Source organism: Gallinula chloropus, assembly GCF_964237585.1.
Source record: "Gallinula chloropus genome assembly, chromosome: 8".
Lineage (NCBI taxonomy): Eukaryota > Metazoa > Chordata > Aves > Gruiformes > Rallidae > Gallinula > Gallinula chloropus.
Window position 1 is genome coordinate 11,916,554 of NC_140093.1, and position 25,046 is coordinate 11,941,599.

The 25,046-nt window shown below is 44.7% G+C and overlaps 1 protein-coding gene across 3 annotated transcripts in view; it reads right to left on the bottom strand.

The window, feature by feature from the left end:
- LPP (LIM domain containing preferred translocation partner in lipoma) overlaps positions 1-25,046 on the bottom strand; it is a gene marked incomplete at both ends in the record, with an annotated part of 204,569 nt that overhangs the window by 110,726 nt on the left and 68,797 nt on the right. Inside the window, one exon of one of the 3 annotated variants that reach the window (XM_084267544.1) lies at positions 4,590-4,820. In XM_084267544.1, the coding sequence (XP_084123670.1) occupies positions 4,590-4,820 (231 nt within the window). Of the gene's footprint in view, positions 1-4,154; positions 4,833-25,046 lie in introns of all 3 variants that reach the window. The other 2 variants (XM_084267543.1, XM_084267542.1) reach the window with 2 other exon arrangements.

Consider the following 25,046-nt stretch of genomic DNA (forward strand, 5'->3'; position numbering starts at 1 on the left):
TTTGCCCTCCCCAAATCAGCAGATTGCTCTCGAGAGACCAAGGGGTTTTTTTAAGATTTCCACCATTCTGGACCAAAACCATGAGCTGCCTCAAGGGATTTCAGTGGCACCCAGTCTGGATGCTGAAAATGTACAGGTCCCCTTACAAAGGAATGGGGTTCCCTAGGCCCGTGACCAGATGTAAGAAATAAGGAGGAGAATACAAGGGATCAGGTATCTAGGAAGAACAGACTTCCCAGGTGTCCACAGTGATGCCCCTCAAATACACCAGGAACTACATGAGGTCCCTGAAAGGTCCACAAAGACATCTGGGAGACATGCAATAACATCTCAAAAGCACTCAAACATGACCAAAAACAGTGAAAGGACACAGATCTATTTGGAGATACAAGAGCTTGACAAGGATACTTGGTGCCTTAACCAGTCCAGCACAGAAACATTTGATGACAGCTGAGTCGCTCAGTGGTGGGAGTTTTGTCAACTCTATTTGGCCACAGGGCAAACTTGCAGGAATTCTCAATGTCCAAAACCAGCTTTGCTGTTTTTGTTTTCTGCTGTGGACATCTTGGTGCCAGAAATCAGCATACCTAATGAGTCACCCTGGTCTTGTGCTCTCTGGCCTTTAAGAGGGAAGAAGTTAAGAGAGAGACTTCAGATTTTGTTTTGGTCTGAGCAGGCACAGCACCTCTGGCAAAAAGCACAAGAGTATCCTATCGTGTCACATGTATCTGGGATGGTCTCATGATAACTCCACTGCTGCTCCTACAGAAATCCCCCCCTACCTACCATCAAGAGGAGAAAGCTCCTGAAGTTTTTGTCCAGGAATGGCCTTGAAGCACATGAAGGTTTAAATGAGGACATGCACTCCATCAGTTCATTTCCTAACTAGGACTTGGGCATTAATGCTAGAAGGGGGGCTACAGAAGACTAAAATGCACAAAGGTTTCACATGCATGACTCTCACTTCCATAACTGGCCCAAGGACAGAATGCAATGCAGCCTTGTGTGTGAGTAAAACTCATTGTTCTCAGTGGGCTTTAAGATCCAGTACAGATTATTTGCTGTTCCCATACCAATCCAGATTTATTTTGGATCAGCAGTGACTGCAACACGATTAGTACACAGCAGAAAGCACACAGCCACAGCACCGCAAACTTCTTTCTAGACAGAATGCAAACTACAAACATCCTTTTTTTTTTTCACCCTTAAAAAACCCTAAACAAATTTAATGACAAATTCTACCTCTCAGAATGACGGATCATGGTATGCATTAGAATTAAGGACTAAGAACTTCTAATCCGAGATGGATTTCTTTCAACATTCATAATATTTTGCACACAAAGTCCATTCAAAATTAAGAATGCGGTTTTAAGAATACATTTATGCCCTGAATTTGGCTGAGATAGAGTTAGCTTTCCTTCTACTAGCTGGTATAATGCTGTGTTTTGGATTTAGTGTGAGAATACTGTTGATAACACACTGACGTTTCTAGTTGTTGCTAGGTACTCACAGTGTCTACACTAAGTCAAGGACTTTTCAGCTTCCCATGCCCTGCCAGGTACACAAGAAGCTGGGAGAACAGAGCCAGGACAGCTGGCCTAGACTGGCCAGAGGGATATTCCCCACTACACAACGTCGTGCTCCAGATATAACTGGAGAAGCTAGCTGGGAGGTGAGATCCCTGCTCAGAAACAGACTGGCTATTGGCTTCCTTTTTTTCTTTCACAGGTGGTGAGCAATTGCTTTTGTGCATCACTTGTTTTATCTATTCTATTCTTCCTTATTCATCCTATTAAACTATCTCAACCCAAAAGGTGCAGTTTTTTCCCATTCTCCTCCCCGTCCCACATCAGGGAGAGAGGTGTGGAAGCAGCTGCATGGTGCTTAGTTACCAGCTGTGGTTAAAGCACAGTGATTGAGGAATTGTTTTATATTTTAAGATCATTCCCTTGGAAGAAGAGAAATTCCTAAAGGTCGTCTGGCATTTTGTGTGATAGGTAGTAGCACCAGCTTCTTACCCTGGCTTCTCAAATCAGTTTCCTTAACAGAAAGGCCTCAAACCAGCTTTGAAAAGGCAATACACACCAACATGCAAAAACCAGTTGTGTGTAGGAAAATAGGTTAAAATTAACATTGTAGCCAACAAGTCAAATTACAGCCACAATTCTCTGTATCAGATATCTGGCTCTAACATAGCCTTCCTTTTTTCTCTTCAAATGAAATCGTTCCCAAAGTTGATTTTATGAATGAGTCTGCAAAGGAAGAGAATGGCATGCAGTAAAACTGGACATCGCTACTTCATTGGCAAAGCAGTTTTATTACTGAGCATTTCCTGTTAGACTGTAAGATCACCTTCAGTTCTTCACTAATTAAACAATGTTCCAAAGCTGCAACCAAGGAGTTGGCCACCAATACGTTAGAGAAGAGTTGTAAGTTCAAAAGTGAAGTAGGCAATAGCATGGAATTTTAGCAGGCTGGAAGGGAATGACAGTTCTGGAGGGATTTATCACCAAGCAGGTAACAGTCTGTTTTTGCAGAAGAGCTGAAATTATTTTTATAAAAATAGATATGAAGTGTTCCTGCAGCGTATTTGCAAACGACACGTGCATGCAAACATACATATAAATATATATATATGTATACATGAAACCCCAAACGAGCTAAATTAACTAGTCCCTCCAGCTTTGTAATGCAAATGAAACTAACAGGCTTGTGCTGTTTGTGGTTCGAGATGATTTGCGTTTCCATAGAGATGCTGACTGAACTAAAGTTTTAAAAATTTTTATATATATATATATATAAGTCTACTTGTATCTATAAAAGTCTAAATATGGATCTGCTGTACCTCAGCATTTCCTCAGTGACTCCACTGGAACCGCAACGATTTACACCAGTTAAGGCTACGTACAAATTTTGTGCCATTCACTGCTTTCCAATCTAAGCACTGTACACGATACCTGCAGAGCCAAGAGCTTATTACTTCTCTCCCCACTCCTAGCTTCTTGGTGAGGAAGGGGAAGAAAAGAGATAGATAATATTTCAAGGACTTTTGTAATTTATTGCCCTCTCTAAACTGCCTGGAGAAACATCTTTGCCTTCAAAAGTTCCCACTGTCAGGAAATCTGGAATTCAGGGAAAACAGTCTGTGTGCTGCTAGCGGAGGAAATGCCGAAAGGACAGACTTTCTGTTATGTGTCAGAAGCTTCTTTCCCTTTCTCTGTGAGCAACCACAAGCTGAAGAGCAGGGACATGCTGAGATGAGACAGGGTGGGCCTGGGCAGCAATAGGTTCACCACCTCCCCATCCAGGCTTGGTCATTCTCACCCTTCAATGGAGCTTACACTCATCATACACTATGAGGACCCCACACAAATAAAGTGCCTGTGTTCTCCCCCCTCCCCACCCAGAGACACATTATAGACGGCTACCAGCAGAAGTGACATAAATCCACCAAGGGCAAAGTATGGGCAGAGAAACCAGGCAGACCAGTTTAACTTTGTGTTTTAAATTGGCTTCACTGGCACCCAGTGTACCATCACCTGAGAGGAAAATCAGAGCTGAGCTCTGTGGGAACTCATTTCCATGTGGTTTCAGCGATAAGTGATTTTTGACCAGCAACACACCAGAGGTCAACCTCCACAATCACTCTGAACCACAATCAAAAACAGCCTCCTGCATGCCTCCTATCTGCCTGAGAAGAGGAACAATTTGTCTGGTAAGCTGAAGGTGTCCACAAGCAGCAACTCACACCCAGATAAGCACATGGAGCAACAGCTCACACCCAACCTCTTGTCTGATCTTGGAAGGGTCTGGAAGGGAAGACGCAAGTGCAGCTCCACTATACAGAGGGATGGCCAGCGAGCTCCTTGGGTATTGGCGTGTCAGAGAGACAAAACCTCTCTCCTGCCCACAGGGTGACACCGTGCCTCCACACATGACACTGTCTTGCCCTTCATGGCTGACAGCATTTCTAAGGTCCCACAAAAGCCTCTCTTCAAACTAAGTGAGCATTCCCTATTTCCAGCTTTTAAGAAGTGGTATGGAAAGAGACCTGCCTTGAGCCCTCACCACCTTTCAGGGAGGGTCCCAGGGCATGTTAAGCCATGGAGCTCTCCACTCCCCAGGGGAAGTCAGCGACTGTCTGTGTCTCCTACCTTTTGCTGTATTGTGGGCGGCTGCGGGGCCAGCACGGGGTCAGTGATGTAGGTCTTCTTTGTGCCGGGCGGCTGGTAGAGCCCAGGAGGAGCCTGGCCCATGGTGTTACTGGCAGGATATGCTGGCTCAGTCTTCCAGGTGCTCTGTGGCATGTAGGGTGCTTCGGAACCATTCCTGCCCCCATACCCCCCATAGTAGGGGGGGTCCTGGTAGCGGCTCTGCGGAGGTGCATAGCCATAGGTGGGCTCCGAGGGCCGGGCTGGTGGTGGGGCGTAGCCATAGTCAGGCCCACGGGGCTGTGGAGAGCCATACTGTGGGGCGCCGGGTGGGCGGGCTGGCTGGGGAGCGTAGGGCTGGCCAGGCCCCAGGCTGCCATAATGTGTGGGCTGCGGGCCGGGTGGCTGGTAGTGTGGGCTGGGCTGCGCCGTCCTCACCTGGACGTTGAAAGCTGGGCGGCTGGGGGTGGAGGCCGTGGCGTAGGAGGCCGGCACTGGCTGCGGCTTCAGGGTGCCAACTGGAGTGACCGGGATGGGTGCCGGTTGCCCTGGGCCCTTGGCAGTGGACTTCTTGGTGGCAGTGAGGGGAGGCTGGTTGGGGATGATCATCCGCTTGTGGCCAGTGACGGGGGTGGACACAGATGGGGTGGTGGCGGCGGAGCTGCTCGAGGTCCCGGAGCCCTAGGGAGCAAAGAGAGAGAGAGAGCCATGGCGTCAGCAGCTGTTTGGGCATGAGGTCGAGCAGCAAGGGGTTAAGTGGAAATGGGGTTTTACAGTAACATCTGCGCAGCAACTCAAAGTGCTTAGGAAAGCAGGAATGTACCTGAGACCACACGTTATAAAATGGTAATAGCAACCCTTCCCTGCTCTGACAGAACAGGGACGGCACCGTGGCAGCCGAGCAGAATTGCTGCGCATGGTGTTTCTTCTCTCCTCGGGGTTTTCTCCTCTGCCTCAAAACAAACAAACTAAAAAGTGATAAATGCAAGAAAAAGAGGGACTCGCTGGAGAATAATTAAGGGGAAACCCATGTGTTCCTGTGAAAACAAGAGTGTTTTGTAAAGGGGAGAGAAAATGAGATTAGAGTCTCTATGGAGGCAACAAAAGGGGATGGCCTGAAAGAAGCTCCCAAGCCCTGAGAATTAAGGTGGAACAAAGCAAAATATGGAGGTGTCCCTGTCCCTGGCTCTGTTCCTAAGCACTGCCAGTTGACAGCCTGGAGTGACCCCAGTGAAGGCAAATGTTACACACAGCTCATTAAAGGGCAGAAAGCAAGCCAGGATTCCTGAGAGCTTCAGAAGTCAGCTCCCACCACGGCAGCTGTGGAACCCAGCACCCCGCGCACAGCAGCCAGGGAAGAGTTTCACAGGGAGTGCCGCTGCTTCCTGTGATTTGGCCACCAAATTAAGATGTAGTGCAGTGACACTGTCCTAATAGGCATCATACCTCCTTCTCATTTACTTGTTTGTCTGGTTTACCTTTTGTTTAAATTCCACGTCCAAAACCACCAGTGTGACAGGACGTCTTTGTCAAAGAGCTAACAATGTGAAATAGTGTCTGAAGAACACTGAAGATCACTATTAAGAGTTTTCACTGAATCAAAGAAGAGCAAACTTGAATTTTTGGACTTTAGAATTAGGTAAAATTTCTTGCCCCTTCTATTTTCTTTTATTAGGGCCTAGGTTAATACTTGGACTTGATGATCTTAAAGGTCATTTCCAATCAAAATGATTCCATGATTCTATACTGAATTTCATGCCTTCCTGTGCAGAGAAGCATTAAAGTGAAGACATGCAGTTTAACAGTACTTCTTCGCTGTTGCACTTTACATTACAGTTATATGAGCTTATTTCTCATCCAAATTTTCTGCACTGGGCTCACCTCACCCATGATCTACTTGATAAGCCCAAAGTCAGACCAGCTCAGCCCCCACTGGTGGCTGTGTTTACACTATGGCATGTGCCACCTTTCCCTAAATGACCAATCTTGTATTTCTCCCCAGGTGTTTTTATGCAGGCACCTTGACCTCTCCCTACTGGCCCACCACACTCTTGCTGGCACCACAGGCCAGGGCTGAGCATGATGGGGTCTCACTGGGACACCCAACGCACAAGAGAAATCCTCTGCCTGGTCAGCAGGTGGCGGCAATAAATTGCTGCCAGACCAACCCAGGCCAGTGGCTGCAGAGGAACTTCACCCATTTCTCTGGGCCTCCAAAGGTACCAAACTCACCTTCCAGAGCAGGTGGGAGAATGGAGGCACTCCACCCTTGGTGCCCCCCAATTGGCAACCACCAAGAAAAGAAAGATAAGAGCAAGCCCCTCAACTTGTAGTCCACAAGCAAAAGAATAAGGAAGCTCAACTACCCAACTGGTAGCTCTTCCCTTGTGACATACAAATACATTTTCACTGATGCATTGGTAAAGACCTTACTCACACCTTCAGGGCAAACCTCCCATGAGGAATCCCTGTAAATGAGAAAGGAAACAGGTGAATAACAGCATCAGTCTGTTTGGAGAGATGTAAAAGGTGTGCATGCACAAGTGGGAAATAATAAGGCAGTAAATTTCTGCTGGAGAAAAAACAACTCAACGTATTCAAACCCTGACCCTGCCAACAGTTCCATGACAAGGCACTACACAGACAGACTGAAGAGATTTTGAAACTGAGAGCAAGGAAGAGCTGAAGCGTGTCTCAGTTGAACTGTAAGGGCAGAGACAGGTTAAGGGTCTGTAGCCCTCCATTAATATTGTCTGATTCTTCTATCTCTGAAACACCTGATGAGGAGCAGCCATTCCTCCATCCCTGCTTCAGAGCACAGCTGCACCAGTGCTCATTGCTAGCAAGAAAATTTGCTTTCTGTTGAAATTATTCTCCCATTTCAGCTTGGCATTTACAGCTGGGAGTGCTAGAAACTTTCCCATTTCCTCACCTATTTCATTCTTGTAAATGACAGTAGTTTGTCCACTTACTGTAATGGGATGAAAGGTCCACAATGTGGTACTGTGTAATTACCACCAGAAAAGCTTTTTTTTTCCCCATGTGAAGAGGGAAAAGGTAGATAATGCTTTAAAGACAATGGCCTATCTGGAGGAGGAGGAAAGCCCAACCAAAACAACATAAATGAGCTCTGTTCATCACATCTTAGGTTTCTGAATGCAGACACTGGAAGCAGGTGATGACAAACCACTAGTAAAGCTCTTGCAATGGAAGTCTATTCCATCCCAAGTACTGGAGGACTTTAGTCTTACATATAAACATCTAGGTTATACTTGAGGCCAGTTCTCCTGCCTGGACTGGAATACACCTTAAGAATGAACAATTACCCCTTTCTCCAAAAACCCCTTCACTGCCTATTCACTGGCATGCTGAAAGGCTGGGAGCAGCTCCAACGTTTGACACTACGAAGAGGATGTCTCCCCTCCTGCACTGGAGCCCAGTGAAGAAAGGCAGCAAGCTGGGGGTGCTTGGGCCAGAGACTCAGCTCTGCCATTACCTTCACAGCAAAGGCTCAGACCAACAAGTACCGGCTGCATTGTGGCATTCAAACCACAGGCTGCCTTGAGGAGGAGGAAGTTTGCATCAATAGGAGTCCCCAGAGGCGCTCTGTGTGACTCATTCTGAATTCCTCTGAGGGTGCTGGGCAAGTATGTGATGAAAGCTGGGCTTTAGGGGGAGGAAGAAGGTGTAAGGTTAGTTAATGTGGTATAGTGGAGAAATGGGACAGGTTAAATGGAATTTAACACTACTGGAACACCAACAATTTATGGGGATGCAAAGAGGAACATTGGCTGTGGCTCCTCAGTGAGGGCATAGGTGAGGTATCACCATAAATCCTCTGCCCTTTTGACTGGGAGAGAGAAGGGTGGCCACAGTCCAGCCTTCTCTGTGTCCAGCCATGCACTCAAATATCACCCCAGGCTTAAACCTCTAGATTATTAATGGATTAAGAAAAGACTTTATAAATGCACATGAACTATGGACAAGATTCCTGCTCTGAGGACAGGCATGTGTGGAAGGATGAGAGAAGGGTACTCAGATACCATGGGGAAGAGTGATTTTAACAGATGTCTGGAAGGCACTAGGAGGATAGGAGGGATGGATGAGGCTATAAAGATGCCAGGTAGATGGAGAGGGTGTAATGAATAGAAAACTGGAAGGGGATACCTATATCACTGGGTACAGGCCCAGCAAAACAGATAACTCCCACAAAATGTTTCATTCAAACGAGTCCACAGAACTTCTACCAGCATGAGGTAGACTTGTCCAAAAGCAGCCCAGAAGTGTGAAAACAAGTAGAAACAGGAGAAAGAAAAAAGAGAAAGACAATGACAAAGAGTAGATTCATAGGAGTGCAGGCATCCCTTCCTCCAGCAGCTCCTGGACAGCTCATTTCAAAACCATATTGCATTTGCAAGTGACTATCACAGCCAAACATGCTCTCTGACATCCTCTAAGGGCTGTTTTCAGAGGAAGACAGGCTTTCCTCTGCTCACCATGCACTAGATGAAACTGTCTGACACACTTCGCAAGTGCAAATTAGAACCACGCTACTTACCATCAACCCCTCCTTGCAAATTCATATTTGCAAAGAGAGAGTAAACTAGAAACCCCAGGTGCTGATAATTCAGAGTTGTTAAGAGAAACTAGAGTTGGAAGGAGTTAAATTCAGAACCTCATCTACCACAAGCATTATAATACAAAATCTTTCTTTTTTTAATGGGGAAAGCACAAGAGCCTTGTTTAAACACAGATGGAAGTACCTAAATGTACTGCCTCTTCTACAAATGAATTATCCAGCAGTTCAAACAAAGGTGAACTAATACTGACAAAATCAAGTAAAACCCAATCAATGTGGGAGGAAAAAACCCCCAAAACACTTCTCCTAAAAAATGTTACCACGTGTGATCATGAGTGGAATTATTTTGCTTGGCAACTCCTGCCCTGTCTTCTTAAATGCAGTGAAAGTTTATAAACATTTGTGGGAGTTTCTTGTACCAAACATCATATGAGAAGTCTCTGGTGTTGTGATAAACCCATCCTGTCGTAGGGATCTGAGTGTTGAAGCTGAGTACCTGCAGTCAAAGCTACTCTGGCGGGGAAACCCAAATTCCTGATTATTTGGGTGTTCTTCATTCTCTGGGGATTATTTACATAGATCTTAAATTAAATTCAATGTATAACTATAACTAAAAAGTCATCACATAGATGCTAGGAATGAAACCTGTCGTTCTACAGAAATTAGCCTATAATTCTCTATCATTTGCTGGGATTAAATCTTAAAAAGAGTACAGAATAACTATAGTCTACAGCAGGAGTATGATTCTATATGATCAGCTGGAGCCCTTATGAAAAGGACTTCGTACTCCTTTTATTTTCTGCATTTATGGAGTATTTTCTATAGAATCCCTTCAGTTATTCACTTTCACAGACTGGATCAAAAATGCCAACACAAAGTTTATCACATGCTATTCAATTCTCCAGGCATTTTTCATAAAGGTACAGTTGAATAGCTTTAGCCCTTTAGCTGTCAAATTATCACTTATAAAGATACATCACTCCACCTCAGTGGTTTTCAACCTTTATGCTCAGCAGTCCCCAAATGTTTTTCAGGACAGACAAGCTCCTTTACGGTGAGAGTTAATCTACTGACAATAAACATGTTTTTTTTAAGTTACCTTTCACTGAATTCTTCTTAGTTACCAGAGGAGTGATCCATGGATCCCCAGGGTTTGCAGAACACAGGTTAAGAACCCAGCTCTGTCTGGGTCTGCCTGTTTCAAATGTTTCAGGCATTATTTACTCTAGGAGAGGAATGAAACAAGACTTATTCCTCGAAAGGCTGAAACCTGGCAACTGAACCCAGGATGCAGCACTCCCAGGGGACTGCCAGTTCTCAGTGCTGCTACAGCATCTCTCTTCCAAACTCAGCCACTCTTCTGCATGGTCCACCGACACAAGCTGGACTGAAACACGTGCCCAGATCAGGCACATGCCAGTTGAAGCCTTCTAAGTGTCGCTCGGCAGTGGCAGCAGTCGGAGGCCTGGGTGGGAAGCCAGTGAAGGGTGGAAAATTAACTTGGCTTCTCCTTATGCCACGGACAGGCATCCACCTCAGCTAGCTGGAAGTGCTTAAAGCTCTCCCTGAGAAATGCATCTCCACGAGGTCATTTATCCCGATCTCATATTGAAGCCTAAAACAGGGGAGATGAATCATCCACTGGGGGAATCTACTTCACTGACTGTTAAGAAAGCATAGACAGAGCTGAGACAAGTCACTGAATATTTAGACAGCACAAGTTAGTGGAGACGAATTCCACAATAAGCAAGTAATTTTGACGTGACTTGAAGAAGCACAGATACCTTTTTCCCTGCATTAAGCACACTGCCATTCAAGCTCAGCTAGGGCTGCGCACCAAGGGGATTTCTGAATGCCAGCAGTTCAGATGATCAGGCAGGACTGTGCCATGCAATACAAGCCTGAGAGGCTGGACTGCAAAGGCATTTCCAGCATACAAAGGGGGTGATGTGGGTGGGCTGCCCTTTCCCACCTCTGTCCTGAACAGCGGTTCCCACTGGAACTAGAGCTGCTGCCTAGCCAGGAACAGGCTGAGCTTCCCTCCCATCTGAGTTAGCAGATCCCAGCTCCCCCTGAATTTGGGAAGGATAACCCCAAAGAAAAATAAAATACTCTGAAACCTGGGCCTTCAGGTACCTGAAAACATGAACAAGCGTTTTGCGGGGTTTCCTGATGTGCAGACGCATCTAACCCCCGCTGACTTCAAATTCTGTGCTTGAACAAGCTGCCTTGCTAGCAATAATGTATGGCCAGGTTCCCCTGAACGTATCTGATTTTTCTGTCTGAAATAAGACCTGGGTGAAAAAGAGAAATCTGGCCTTTCATTTGGGACTTGCAGATGCCTGGAGTCCTGGTCGAGCTCCAGCTGAGTTGCTGAATGTCCAGACGTCCTGAACAGCAGCACTGCCCTCACTCAGCATACCTGATGCATTTTCAATGTTCAGGGTATTCTGGCCTTGTTCATAATGTCCAGTTAGGAGGCCAAGCACACTAAGGACATGTCAGTCCCCTCTGCACTGCCTCTATGCGGTATACACCACTCAGTTGCTAACACAGTTCTTCAGGTGTCAAAATGCCCTTAGAAACTAGTCCAAAATTTTGAAGCCCAGTCCAAAACCTTACAACCCTCAGCCAAAACACATTTATAATCAGAGGAAGCTTTTCTTTCCAGCTTCATCATTAACTCGTTTCTAGTTTATAGCTGACAAGCGAGTGTCACGGAGCCATGGGCTGTGCGTGGATCGGCAGCCACACTCATACTTCCCAGCTGTGTTTACAGGGGATACAGCTTGTTGGCTTGATCACCAGAAACTATCAAGGTATTTGAACGAATAGCTCCTAGGCATTATACCAAAAGAAGAAGAGGAGAAATCTAATAATGTGTTCATCTCTGGTTCTCAAATGAAGAGAATACCTTACAGATGCCATAAAGTGTTACAAGAACACAACTGCTTCTGCACTTTGATCTGTTTTTCAGCTGCTACCGTGGGTGGAAAAGGAGTCAACATAGTTGTTAATATTTCTGTTCACAACCTCTTTTGTGGCAGCCCAGTTTGAAACACAGGGGAGAAGAGGGTGTGCAAAAGAAAAGGTGATAACAAGTTGACCTCCAATATTTTATCATGGAAAACAGCCTTTCACAACTGACGTGCGCAGCTATAGGCACGCACCTTGGTTCAGCTTTCAGTACGGGCATCAAGTGGTTTAGGCAATCTGGGTTTCCACTTTCCAACACTCCATTAATTCCAAAGAGCCTGAACACATCTGAAAATTTTGGTCTCCAAAACACAACAGTGTTATGCCAGGGAAGAATTTTGCTCTTCCTTCTTAGTTTCAGTTTTATTTTTTTTTATTTGTTTATCCCAATAATATCACTATGATGACTACTATGAGGGTTTTTATTCATTTTTCCCTTTCTGATGCGTGATCATCTGGTATTTATGAGGAGGACTATGTGAGACACCAGTTTTAAAAGATGACCTAAATACTTGTAGCTCTGGTGGACAGTCAAGGACCATAATTTAAGCTTAGTTCATTGCAAAGGCTAGTTATGATTAAAAGTCTCCTACGTAAGCAATTTTGCTTGACTAGTTCAAATGCAGTAGTAACTGTCTCTATCTACAAGAACATCGGATATCACCACGAGAGATACCTTTGTCAAAAAGTTACTGAAGATGCCAGTCACAAGAAATCGTTTTTTTCCTGAATTAATCTCGGGTTATTTCTGTAATTTCCCACTCTGATCTCTAAAATGACAAATTTTTGCCAATCTGGACCTCAGGAACATGCAACGGCAGCCCCCTGCACTGGCTGAATCAGTGGCACATCGACTCAGCAATATGTTACATAAGAAGCTGTACACCACAGCCCTTTGGCTACATCAAAACACAGAACTACTGAATACAATCCCGGAACAGATGACCACAAAATGAGTAGATTAGTACCATGTGAAGACAAGTCACTATGTGCATGGAGCAGTAAAACCGAGCTCTGTATGAAACACCTTCTCTAAGGCTTAGCAATGCAGGAATGTCCAAAGCATTTCCATTCAAGCACACTGGGCCCTTCTAGTGGGCTGAACTAGTCTCCTTGCTTAATTTAGGCAAAATGTTGCCCTGCCTTACAATGGGGAAGCCCCCACCGCTCTATAAATAAGTACTTTGGGTAAGCAAAGTATTTTTATGACTTTTGCTATTACTAAGCTAGTGAAGCTTGAAGTATCATAATTAGACAATCCACAGACTTAAAAACGTTTTTTTCTTCCTTTGTAACTTGCTATTTGTAATGGAAAAGAAACTCATGTGCACGATAAATATGGGCAGGTTGGAGGTTTATACAGATTATATCACTGTCCATGGAAACGTATCATGATTATAAAAAATGGATTAAAAGGTAGAATGGAGGATGCATGTGTAAGGAGAAGGGATGAGCGCCTGCGACTGACAGGACAAAATACACGTATTCATGAAATCTTCTGGAGAAGTCTTCTACAATTTACACAGAAAAGTTATCATTTTCTACTGCATATTGAACAACGGATTTAAAGAACAGTCCAAAAAAACACTTTAAAGCTTCTCATTTCCTACTAAATTGCAAAGGAATTTTAGTGTTTATAGAGCATGCAAGCTTTCTTCCTTTATTAATTCTAGAGAACATTAAAAAGAGTGTGCATATGCACACATAAAATAATATGAAATACATATGCACTCAGACGCTACTTGGTTTACTCTGTGTTACTTGTTATTTGTTTACAATTCCATTTATTTGCTGCACTGCTTGCATTTATAACCTATTTATCTCTTTCAAATTCCCAAACTCTATTAAACCAGATTTAAAAAATTATCCTACCACAGGGCATAAACATTTCTGAATGTTAGTATTGTCTCTATTTCCTGTGAAAACCATGTGTTTTTATTCTTTTCTTCCCCACATTTTAAAGCCTGCGCAAATAGTACAGAAGAGCAGCAGCATCAGCGAACAATTCCGTGTTCATACAACATCTGCTTTCTTATGGTTCACTTGAGGTCCAGAACCCACTGTCATCTGCCAATATTTTTAGTGGGCTACAAAATGATTCAAGTTAGTAACTTGAGTGGTTAGCAGCAGAGAAAAACTATACAGCTTCACCAAAAAAATAACAGCTCAACCAAAAAAACCCATAAAAGAGCGGCAGATGTAACAGAGAGGTTATTTTCCTATTAGGTCCCATGTACACCTTTCCAAAAGGCTGATGAGCTCCAACAACAGGTCAAATGTAACTGCTTTCCCAGATGGCTCCTTCTGGGAAGTGGAGTGGAACGTTCCCTCATTTATCCGTCTGCCTGGGTTATCACCGCTGCCCGAAATACCTTAGTCTTTCCACAACATTGCAGACTCCAAGTACAATGTTGAGAAATCTGATTATAAAGGTTTTCTTTCACGTGCTGTGGCTTTTAAAATTATTCTATAGGTATATAAATACATACACCAAGATAAATAGCATTTACTCACTGCTAGTTGTCTAGTCAAAACACCAGGGCAGTGCTATAACAAGTCAGGAAAGCGAAAGAGAGAACATTAATTTATAGCACCAGAAAAAAAATGCCATGTGCACCACAGAAATACTTGAGTATAAAACAATACAGAAAGTAAGAATATTTTTAAATTGAAGTCTTAACTCAGAATTAATCACTGTTTCCTCACTATTTTCCTCTCTTCATACAGAAGACATAATTATGTTAAGCGTATGGCTAATAAAGTGTTTACTCAAAAGACACATTGATAAAAATTTAGAGTCATAAGAGCAGCACTCTAAAAAAGCCTGGGCAAAGCAATGTCAAATCCATTGCTTCACCAGGCTTGGTTCTGTTGCAAATGGCATTATAAATTAATCCAGTTTTCCTAAATATGCCTTGAGGAAACAAGCCCACAAATAACCATTGTAAGTTTTAATATAAAAAACACCGAATAAACACAAACAAACAAACAAACTCTTCTCTTCATTCTTAACTGGAACACAAAAGCCATGTTTCTGCATTTCTGTTTGTTGTGATACTGCAGAGTAAGTTATACACTTAGTCCAAAATGTCAACTTTTTTTCATGTAGCTCATACACTAGTTTAACACCGGGTTTTCTTCTATGCCACACTCCTCTTGGCTTGGTTTTAGGAAAAGAAAGAAAAAAATGAAAAGGTTTCTAACCATCAATAATGACCTAATGAGCCCGATTAAGTCATGACTTACAATTTTTCTCGCTTACACTTTTCTTAGATCAAAATAACATCCCATGGCTGGTGATCAGGTTAAGGTTAACACAGCCACAGCCGAGAACCAGAATGTTCTCCAATGACTCTTGCTGTCCACGTTACATTTTTTAAATGTGCCTTACACTAAGCCAGATTCTGACCTCAGTGACACCAGTGCCAGCTGAAGCACGTCTGGTTGACTCCAGCAGATTTACTCCAAAAACACTGGATTGTAGACCAGGATTTGGCCTACTACAGCCTCTGGATTTGGAGTTTTTCTCCCCAATGGGAACACAGCAGAGGCTTCTATGCAAACTGTAATGAATCCTACAGATATAACCTCCCCCAGGTAGTAACAGTCTAGATCTGCTTAAAACTTAACACGTGAGGAGACCCTGGCAGTTCGTACTGCCGCAACCCCAACAAAAGCGACTGAAATTTGTAATTGAGACAAAGTATAGCCTGGATTGGGCTAAACCTCAGCACCTCCAAGCACCCAGCTCAGCACATAACAGCAGCATCGACCAGACGGGCTCCCGGACCAGCTGTGTGCCCTGACCTGTGCATCCGGCCACAAACACATTTGCATTAGGAATTAAAAACAAGCAGGCTAATTCAAAACAAACAGACATATCCTCCCTCTCTCCTCACTTCTTCCCCTGTGGTGGATGTATAAATGCATACTGATGGCTACTGGGATTTATAGCCTAACTGATTTTGACATTTTTAACTGCAGAATTTGAAACAGTGACTTTCTAGCCCTGGGGCAGGAGCGCTAAATGCTAAAAACTTTGGGACTAAGAGTATTAATTTAGTCCTTCTGAGCAGCTTGGCTTCAACAATGTTCTAACAAGAGCTCAATGCTCTCCAGAACTCAGCAGTGGACGCCCAATTGGAAAGAATTTTGGATCCAAAACAGAGTTTGGTGGCTTTCGTTCTTGTTTGTCACAGGACAAATTAAGCTCCAGACCTGAACTGCAGGGGAGTGGGGAAACTTCAGGTTGGAGTCTGAATTTATAACAGGATTACATGGGACTTCACTCCTAGCTTGCAGTGCACTTTTTTTTTTTCTTTTGGTGGTTCATAAAGTATTTTTGTTTAAAAAAATAATAATAATTATGCACAGAGCAAGCATCCTGGCATCACAAGTCATCAATAAATCTCTTTTCCATAACAGCCCACAAGAATTCACTGCAGGACCCAATTGTTAAAACACAAAGCAGTGACATTCTATAAGCTTTCAGAAGCATCATTCTAGCCCTTGTGGACTCGCTGAATTCTCTAAATGAGTCACTGGCCCCTCAACGGAATTGTCAAAACTTAGGTTAAGCCAGGTTAATTCCCTCCCCCCTTTAATTTAGAAGTCCAGCTGCAGTGCGTGGCTTTCCAGTGAAAAGATCTAAATGCTGAAGCCCATTCACCCCGAACAGGAAATCTCACGGGGCCCAAAGCTCACCTTTTCCTAAAAGCTAGAGATAAGCCACACTAAAGGGAAATAAATGTGATTTCCAAAGCCTCATGGGCCATCTGATGTAAAAATCAATATTCCTTTTACATGGCACAAATCATTTTCTGCTGAAGGCCAAAGGCCCATCGTAAAGCTGCTACGGCTGGGGAGGGGGAAGGGGCAGCTGTAAGAAACAGGGGATGAGGAGAGCAGACACTGTAACTAGAGCAGGGACAAGGGAGATGCCAAAACCAAAGCAAGTGAGCAGATGTGGCAATTCGGGTTCCTTCAGCTAGGTGGGACACGGAGAGGACATCCCCTCTGCCCTGCATGCTCTTCTTGTTGAGAGGCGAGATGATGGGTACTCTTTCTTTCTTTCCAGGGCTACTCATGACAGCTACAGCTTGCAGCACAGCATCCTGGTTTAGGTACCTTGCCTCTGAGTAACCACATAGCATCAGCTATGCTGGAAACCCAAAAAGGCGGCTTTTGCTGGGCAGATGCAGCACATCATATCTTTGTAAAGGGATAAACCTTGCTGAAAGTGGCTCGCGTTTCTGTGCCCCCACCCTACTCTGCCAGATCATTTGAAAACATCATTGTCTGGTTTGTTAGAAAAAAAACCCTGAAAGTCCCAGTCCAAATATTCAGTTTCTCCTTTGGAATGGGTATAACAAACAAAAATCATAGCAGATCATGCTGTTGATTTCAATGGTCTATACAAATTCATGTTGAAACCTGTAAACTCTCTTAAACCTCCCAACAGCACTACAGTTTTCACCACTGAGTACACATCTTAAGGACAGAAGATTTTTGCCTTGGCTGTGATTAATTTTTTTGATAATAAAAGAAAAACCATTTTTAAAGGAAAAGATGGAAAAGGAAAAAAGGAAAAATAAAGGAAGAAGGAAAAGAAAATAAGTAGTTTATCCTACTGCTACTGCAGAGAAATATTTGAGGTTATTTTAAAGAGAAAATACAAATCATTTTAAACTGATCCCATGATATTTTTAACAGCTGGAATTGATAATGCTGAAGTCAGCCAGAATTCTACTATATTTAGTTTTGTATCTATCAAAATCCACACAACTTTTCCGTGAGACAAACAGATAGATATATAGGCTGATAGACAGATGGATAGATACATAAAAAGAAAAAGGAAAAATATCATTAGGAAAGGGAACATTTTCTTGTCTGTTCTTTCAGTATGATTTTTTTTTTCACTTCAATTTCTACCTTATTATTTCCTATAAGTAGAAACAGATTTTTCTCTCTTTCAAAAAATTCTTAAACAGAAAACCTCCTTTGACAGTTTCAGCAGCAGATTAATCACTTTTGCAACCCACAAGAAAAAAAAGTTTTCTGGAAAGCATAACTGTCTGTAAATGTAAATGACAGAATTACTCTCTCTTATGCTAAGACGCCTACACATTCTCTCACTTCCATGACTCAGCACCAGATAAAAGCCTGCAAGATAATAAGCAGCAAACTTGCCTTTAGAACAATAAAAATGGTTAAAAAAACCCAACTCTTGCGTTGTCCCCCCCAAATCAAAACAAATCCTTATGGTGTTAAAGCAAATTCTGCCAAAATATTCCCCTCCCACTGGAATTAAACACAAATATCCCAAGGACTTTAGAGAGGAGAGGGACCAGGCTCAAGCAGCATCAAAATCAAAACACATGCAAACACGAGAGGCTTTTCTTTTTCTCCAAATGAGCAAGAACGGGTCTGTTTCAACAAAGAGGAATTTTATTACTGTTCATCCCCTGCTCTGCTCTAATTTGGTAGACAAATGAGTTGAAATTTTGCTCACCTATAATGAAAATTTCCAGGCACTCTAAGGCAATGCACTCATGCCAAAAATCACAGAAACCTGTGGGGAAGGGAGGGGAATTTCGGTGGGACTTTCCCTCCCGTACTGTGGTCGTTGTCTGACTGGAGCTCGTTAGAGCCAGAGTAACTTCTCCTTCAGCAAATCAAGTCACAGGCAGACCCTTCAGACCAAAATATGAACAAAAAGCTGAAAAGGAGGGGCTCAGATCTCAGCTAGGTCTTATGATCCCCCAAAATGAACAATCTTGATACCGAAATACTGCCAGTCAGTCTGCAAATGCTGCTCAAGCAGAGGCAGCCACCTCCTCTCCATCCACTCCTCAGCACTGCACGCAGGTTAGGTAAACAAAAGGTGGTAATTAAGAGAGGGCTGATTATTTACTTATTAAGCAGGAGATGCCATGGACCTGAGGAGGGAAAGGGTGATTTCCCAAGCCCTGGTACACTCTAGAGTTCCTCTTGTTGAGTGATGGATGCTTCTGCTAAGAGCTTCCATCACCTCACGTGCTGAGAGGGTCACCACGAGTCCATGTCCTTCGGAGGCAGCTCACTCTACCAGGAGCTGAAAGTTATCTAGTAAATAAAGCAGCAAAATGATGCCCATGCCTGTCACCTCTGGAGAAAGCAGGGTCCAGCCAAGCAGCATGGCAGCCCCCCCGAACAAGTCGTGGCTGGTGGCTTTTACATTTTTCACAGTGGAAATTGTAAATTAATGGTATTAGCCATTAAAGTTTAAATTTAAAGGAATGCCCCAGGGTAAGGTTCTTCCAAGGCAGCAGCCCTGTTAGGTCCTTAATCTCTCTGCTGTGAGGATTAATGTACTGTACAACCTACAGAAACGCAGCCAGCTTGTGAGACAGCATCCAGGGCCATGGGTGTGGGACTTCTCGATGGAGGGATGCTCTGAACTGAGCCAGAGGTAGAATCAAACCTTTCAGAATGCCTTCATTAACAAAGGGCACCTGCTGCAGGAGGAGGCTGGTGAGCAGAGCCAACGTCTCAGCATGGTGCTGGGGTGGCTGTGGCTGGACCCCACGCACATCCCACACAGACCAAGGTGCAGGTAGGAGCATCTCCATCCTGGCTGCTCCCCACTGCTGTGTAGGGAGCACTGGGCAAACAGAGCCAAGTCTGGGTGCTCTGGCTCAGCCGGACAGCTGGCTGCCAGACGGGTGAAGCACTGATGCTGACAAATTCAGCACCCCTCATCTGAACACAGCAATGCCTTGAAATTTTGGGCAGGGTCTCCCAAAAGCTGGATACTTTCCAAAGAGAGAGACCAAGGCTGGGAGAGGCGTGGGGAGAGGATTCCCATGTACCCAAACACCATCCCTTTTCCCCAGGGAAAAGCCCTGTAAGCGCTAAGTGAGAATTTGCACGCCCAGAAAATGACAGCACTTTGCCTGTTCTCATTCGTGTCTCAAACCCACGCTCTTTATTTCACAAATAACAGATATCCACGTCCAAATCCTACTCAAAGCAGGTGTAGCTCCAGTGGTTTCTCTGCAGCCACATCTGCTCACACTCCAGGGCAAACGCCAAACTATTTATTGCTACTTAAAATTTATTGCATTTTTAGTCCTCCATCCCAAAACTGCTTTTGTTCAAAAATTCCTTTTAAATCCCTCTATGCTGACTGGATAAATCAAACCTGACAATTAAAATAGTAAGTTGCTCAGAACCTCAGTTTTTCCACCTGAGGATCTCCAAATACTTTTGGAACTTAAATGCACTTAATCAGTCCTATGCCTCTTCCAAAAAGGATTTAAAAAACCAAACCCACAAAACAAACCAACATCCTTTTAATTTTCTTTTCACAGATGAAAAACTGAAGTCCTGGGAAGCCAAAATGGTCTGCTAGGAAGCCGCTTGCCCAAAGACTGCTTCTCCAGTAAATCAGAGGCCGGGCTGGGAAGGGAAGCCAGGAGTTTCAGCAACTCTCAGTCCTCTTGTTCTCACCACTTCATCAAACAACAGGCACAGCGATGCGATCATGCAGTTGTCAGTGTTTTCCCTCAAGGGGGCTGGACAGAAGATGCTGAAAGCATTTGATCCACATGGTATTAAACGCTAGCACTGAATGTTATTGTTCAACGATGAAAATTCAGACATAAATAACCGGCTTGTTTCGAATGAGTAAAAGCATGTCTGTGTTTGCGAGAAACTCACAAGAGGGAGTAAAGAACCAGGGTGTTCCTTTTCTTTTATTATTACCCTTTTTATTTCTTTTGTAGCGGTGTCTGGAAATAAACCATGAGACGGAGGAGCTGCTCCCGCTGCTGCTGTGGCAGATGGCAAGCAGGGCTCGAGACCGGGGCTCTGCCTCGGCAGGGCTGCGTGGGGAATTCTGCAGCGGGAAGAAACAAGGCGCAATGTGCAGGCTGCCGTCTGCATTCAGATAAAGCGCTGTCTGTTGCTAGCAGCACAAGTTGTTCTGAAAACAAGAGTCAATCATCTGTAGCCTTATTTCTGTACATTTCCTGCAGGGGTCTCATGAAATAAATGAGAATAAATGTAAGGGCGAGAGTTCCTATTAGGAGCAGCCTCGTCAGCATCACCCAGCCAAGCATTTACGTCATCAGCATGCTAATTTAATCAGACCTGAGCAGTGATGCTATAAATGGATTACCATCCCAGCTAGTGTGGTTACCGAGGTAACTCAGCCCTTTGTGCCACAGATACAATCGGCTTAATGATAATAAAAACCTCAGCACAAATGAAACAGAAGGAAAAGCCTGACAGGGCTGACGCATACACGACCCTTTCTCTCCTCTTCCCCCTCCCCTTTCCCAACCTCAGCCGCTTACTGCAATAAAATTAAGTGCTGCTGTGATCTGTATGCACAGCATTCCCGTAGGGAGCACGCAAGTAAATAGAACCCGCAGAAATAATTAATATAGGCCAACAAGTAATGCCGTCAGCAGTACTTAGTCATTCCACCAACCCTGAATGGGAGAGGGACACACAGGCAGAGACGCTGCATGGGCAGACTCCAGAGACTGCAAAGGGCTTCAGAGAAGTAGTCGCTCACCCCCAAGGAGCAATAATGACCCCGGTGGGAGTGCTTGGGCCAGGAGCTGACTGAAACAGTGAGCTTAGTCACTGCCCACCCCTGCCTGGAGGGGGGGATTTCCACATCATCTCCTGCTCATCCAGAACTGGACGGCACCTGAGAGAAGGAAGCCCAAAGGCCAGGGGGAAACTCAACTGCAATGTCACTGATCCAGAAGTTGAGGGGACCGGTCCTTTGCGGGAGGGCTGAAGTGGGGCTCTGGGCTTTCCTGCACTCAGAACGAGCAACCTGCTCGCCTCCCAGCTTAGTCTGAGAAAGGACATCTTCTGCAAAACTTGAGCTCTCATGAGCTAAAAGGCAACGCTGTCCCTGCCTTAAAACAGGACATCACCCTTCAGCTCCTCTAGCTCTCTGCCCAACTGAGTGCAAAGCTCTCTGTGGATGCCGTATGCCACAAGTTTTCATACTCAGATGCCAAAGACCAAACTTCCCACAGGTTTCAAGATTTGATTTTCTTTTCCTCCTACCCAAAATCTCGGCACCTACGAGCTCACACACCAGCATCTTAAGTGCCCAGCTGCCAGAGCAGCTCAGGCATTTCAGATGCACTCACTGCAAGTCACCACCTCCTCACCTACCAGTGCGCTTCATCTAAATGCACCAAACATGGCAATTGGAGCAGAAGCATATACCATAACCTTGGGTTCATCAGGCAGTTGGTGGGTATTGCTCCAGTCCAGGTAGGATCTTAAGGGAACAGCATGAGACCAATAAATTTTGATGGATTCACCAGGAGTGCAATGAATTCACCATTGCCTGTCACATAAACACATGCATCAATCTTGTCGCTTTGTAAATGCCAGAACGCAGATCATGCAGCCTTTGGAAAAAATCCACAGAGACTTCCCAACACTTGCAACTGGACACGTACAGAAATGGCTTTGCCCTTGCCTTCATTTCACAGAGCAAAGGTCTGCATGTGTTTTGGTGAGCACAGCTCATTCTACGTATGGGAGATGTTCTCAGCAAGCCAACCCAGCACTTCTTAACCCATCAGAGGTACCCAAAAGTTTGCACACAAAACAAGCACTACTGAGGTCAGCTCTTCCAGAAGAGGAAGCCCGTTCTGAAGTGGCAGAACACCAGCAAAGCCAAAACAGCCTCTGCGCACCGTTGCATGTCCCTGCAGTAAGCAGTAATAGCAGATTTGTCTATAGAACAGACATATTCAAGCTCATCTCTTGGGAAATCTCACTAAATACTTTCTCACTCCTCCACCACGCAGAAGAGCACCAGTCCTCCTGGGAAATTTATTACATACTTCTAGAGAAATAGTTAAATCGCTCCTTTAGGAGCCCTTTTAGATCAGATTACAGGAGTACACTTTTCCCTGGAAGGGAGAGAATCCTATGCAAATGACACCAAATTGCTATGAAAACTTGCGCTCTTGGCTGGAAACATCTGACTGGCTGAAAGCAGAGAGCTGTGTGTCCTGATCTAACCATGCCCTCCTGCAGCCAGGCAGGTGAGGCAGGAATAACCCCAGGAAAGGAGGGTGGGGGGGATTAACAATCCTCAGATGGAGAGGCGAGCGGCAGAGCGCCAGAACGCACAGCTCTGGGAACGGCACGACTGTTGATGTGGAAAGGAAGCCCCCACCTTTGCTTCAATTTAAAAGTCATCCTGACAGCTTGAGAGATTGTAACATTTAAGTGACACAGAGACAGCTTGATCCAGTCCAACAATCGCAGCTCGCAGACGTGCTCTAAACACAAACCCTGCTTCCCTGGGCGCAAAGCAGCTGCTCACTTGGGAAAGGCACGCATCAAAAGGGCTGCTGTAACATTAGAAACACGCCTCCAGGATGGTCACTCGGCCAGTTACCCTGCACATACCGTGCTTGTGAGGCTGGACTGCGGCTCTCCCCATCCTTGTGGCATGGGAAGGATCTGAGCAAGGACTGATGGATGGATGGAAAGAAAAGAGGAAGGATTGACATCCTTGTCAAATGTTCTATTAACTTCAGTGTGAGCTACAGATGTGCAGCACTTCAGAGAAAGCCCTTAAATATCTTCACGGTCACAATCAAGCAAAAACAGAACCCTGCAGCCTCCCTTGTTCCCCTTAGACTGCACTCCTTGTGCCAGCCAGGTGGGCCCTGGGGTGGCTGCAGCGATGCGGGGCAATGCAGAACAGCCCTATCCAACTGCAGGCCTACCAGACACATCCAAAAAAAGTTTGGTGTTCATTAAAATTTAGAGTATGCTTCTAACCTCTTTATAGTTAGGCCCTTGTTCTCTTGCCCATACAGTTGTATTTGGCATGCTGGCCCTAATAATGGTTATTTTTGGTTGGGTTTTTTTTTTTAGCCTGCCCAATGTCCTGCTTATTCAACTTAGTGCTGCGGAGTGATGCCAGAGTAACAACTCCAGGCACCAATATCTTCCTTGGCACATGCAGAATAGCCAGTGCTGGCATTTCTTTCCTTCAGGTGGCTTCTTTTAGGTCCCCACAGCTCATCTGGGAGGGATTTACCTGAGTCTCTCTGGAGAGGACTTCTCAGCACAGTAGGATTTCTGGCCATTTCCAAGTGGGTCCTAATCCTGGGTGCCAGTTAAATCAACAAACAAAAAGGAAACACTGGAGAATTTGTCTACGGAAAAAGAGTCACCGTCCAAAATATGTATTTCATCCCTCACAACTGTAATACTGAAGTGCTACTGTGCCCCTGCCTGCTGCCCAAAGGCCTTGACATCCACAGGAAACATCAAAAGAATGATTTTGTTACTGTCATTATTAACATGACTTCTTCAGTGACCCACAAAGGTAGAGCAGCACAACACACGCTTGCCAACTGTCATCACTCCACGTAGAGGCTAATGCCTTCAAAAGTCAAGTCTGCTCTCTGTAACCAAGCTTATTTCACTGTTTCAGGTTGTCTCAAAAACAACTAAACAAATGAAAAGCTGAATTATCTGTGTAGCTGTTTAGCTTCCTAAAGGCATTATTATATACTTAAGATGACAGTGGCCATCTTGAACAGAGAAACCAGTTGCTACAGAGCTCGCTGCCTTTGGAACATCTGCTCTGCTTTGCAAGTCCCTCGGATTGCAACGGAAACCCAAAAATGAAACCTTCAGTAATGGCTCATTTCCAGGCCTTTATGGGCAGATCAGTGGCAGGGCACCGAATTATTCCTAGAGAGAAAGCAGGGCATCCTCAGCTGTTCACTGTGCACAGAGGCAGTCAGGGACTGCGAGGCAGCTGGGGACTTGCAGATCTTGGATGTGCCAAGGGACACCACATGCTGCCCCTGCCTGAACACGCTGAAGACTTCAGCTCCCTCAGGGAATGGGAACTGGTCAAAGGCAATCCCCTTGATGATGCAGCATGGCCTCACCTTTCTTAAGCAAACCTTATGGGGTGGTGGAAAGGGCCTTGAGAGGATGCTCATTCCAGTCCTCTCCCTGCCTCAACTATTCCTGACTGACTTTTGCACAATTTAACCTAAATCCCCTCCAGTCATCAAGGACCTACTCTTTTCTACCTGCAATCTCATTCTGGGGTTACTTATCCCTCCTATAGCAATCTCATCCTTTGGCTAGATTTTAAGCCCCAGACATCGCGTCTTTCAAAGCAGATGTGCAGAAACTTCCATTTCCCTTTCCTTCGCAGCTGGAAGCAGACAGACCCTGAACAATTAGGAGGCAAGAACACCGACAGGGAAGAGGTTATTTACATAAACTGGATCACAACGTGCATGTGTTTGTATATTTATTACATATAAAAAAAACCC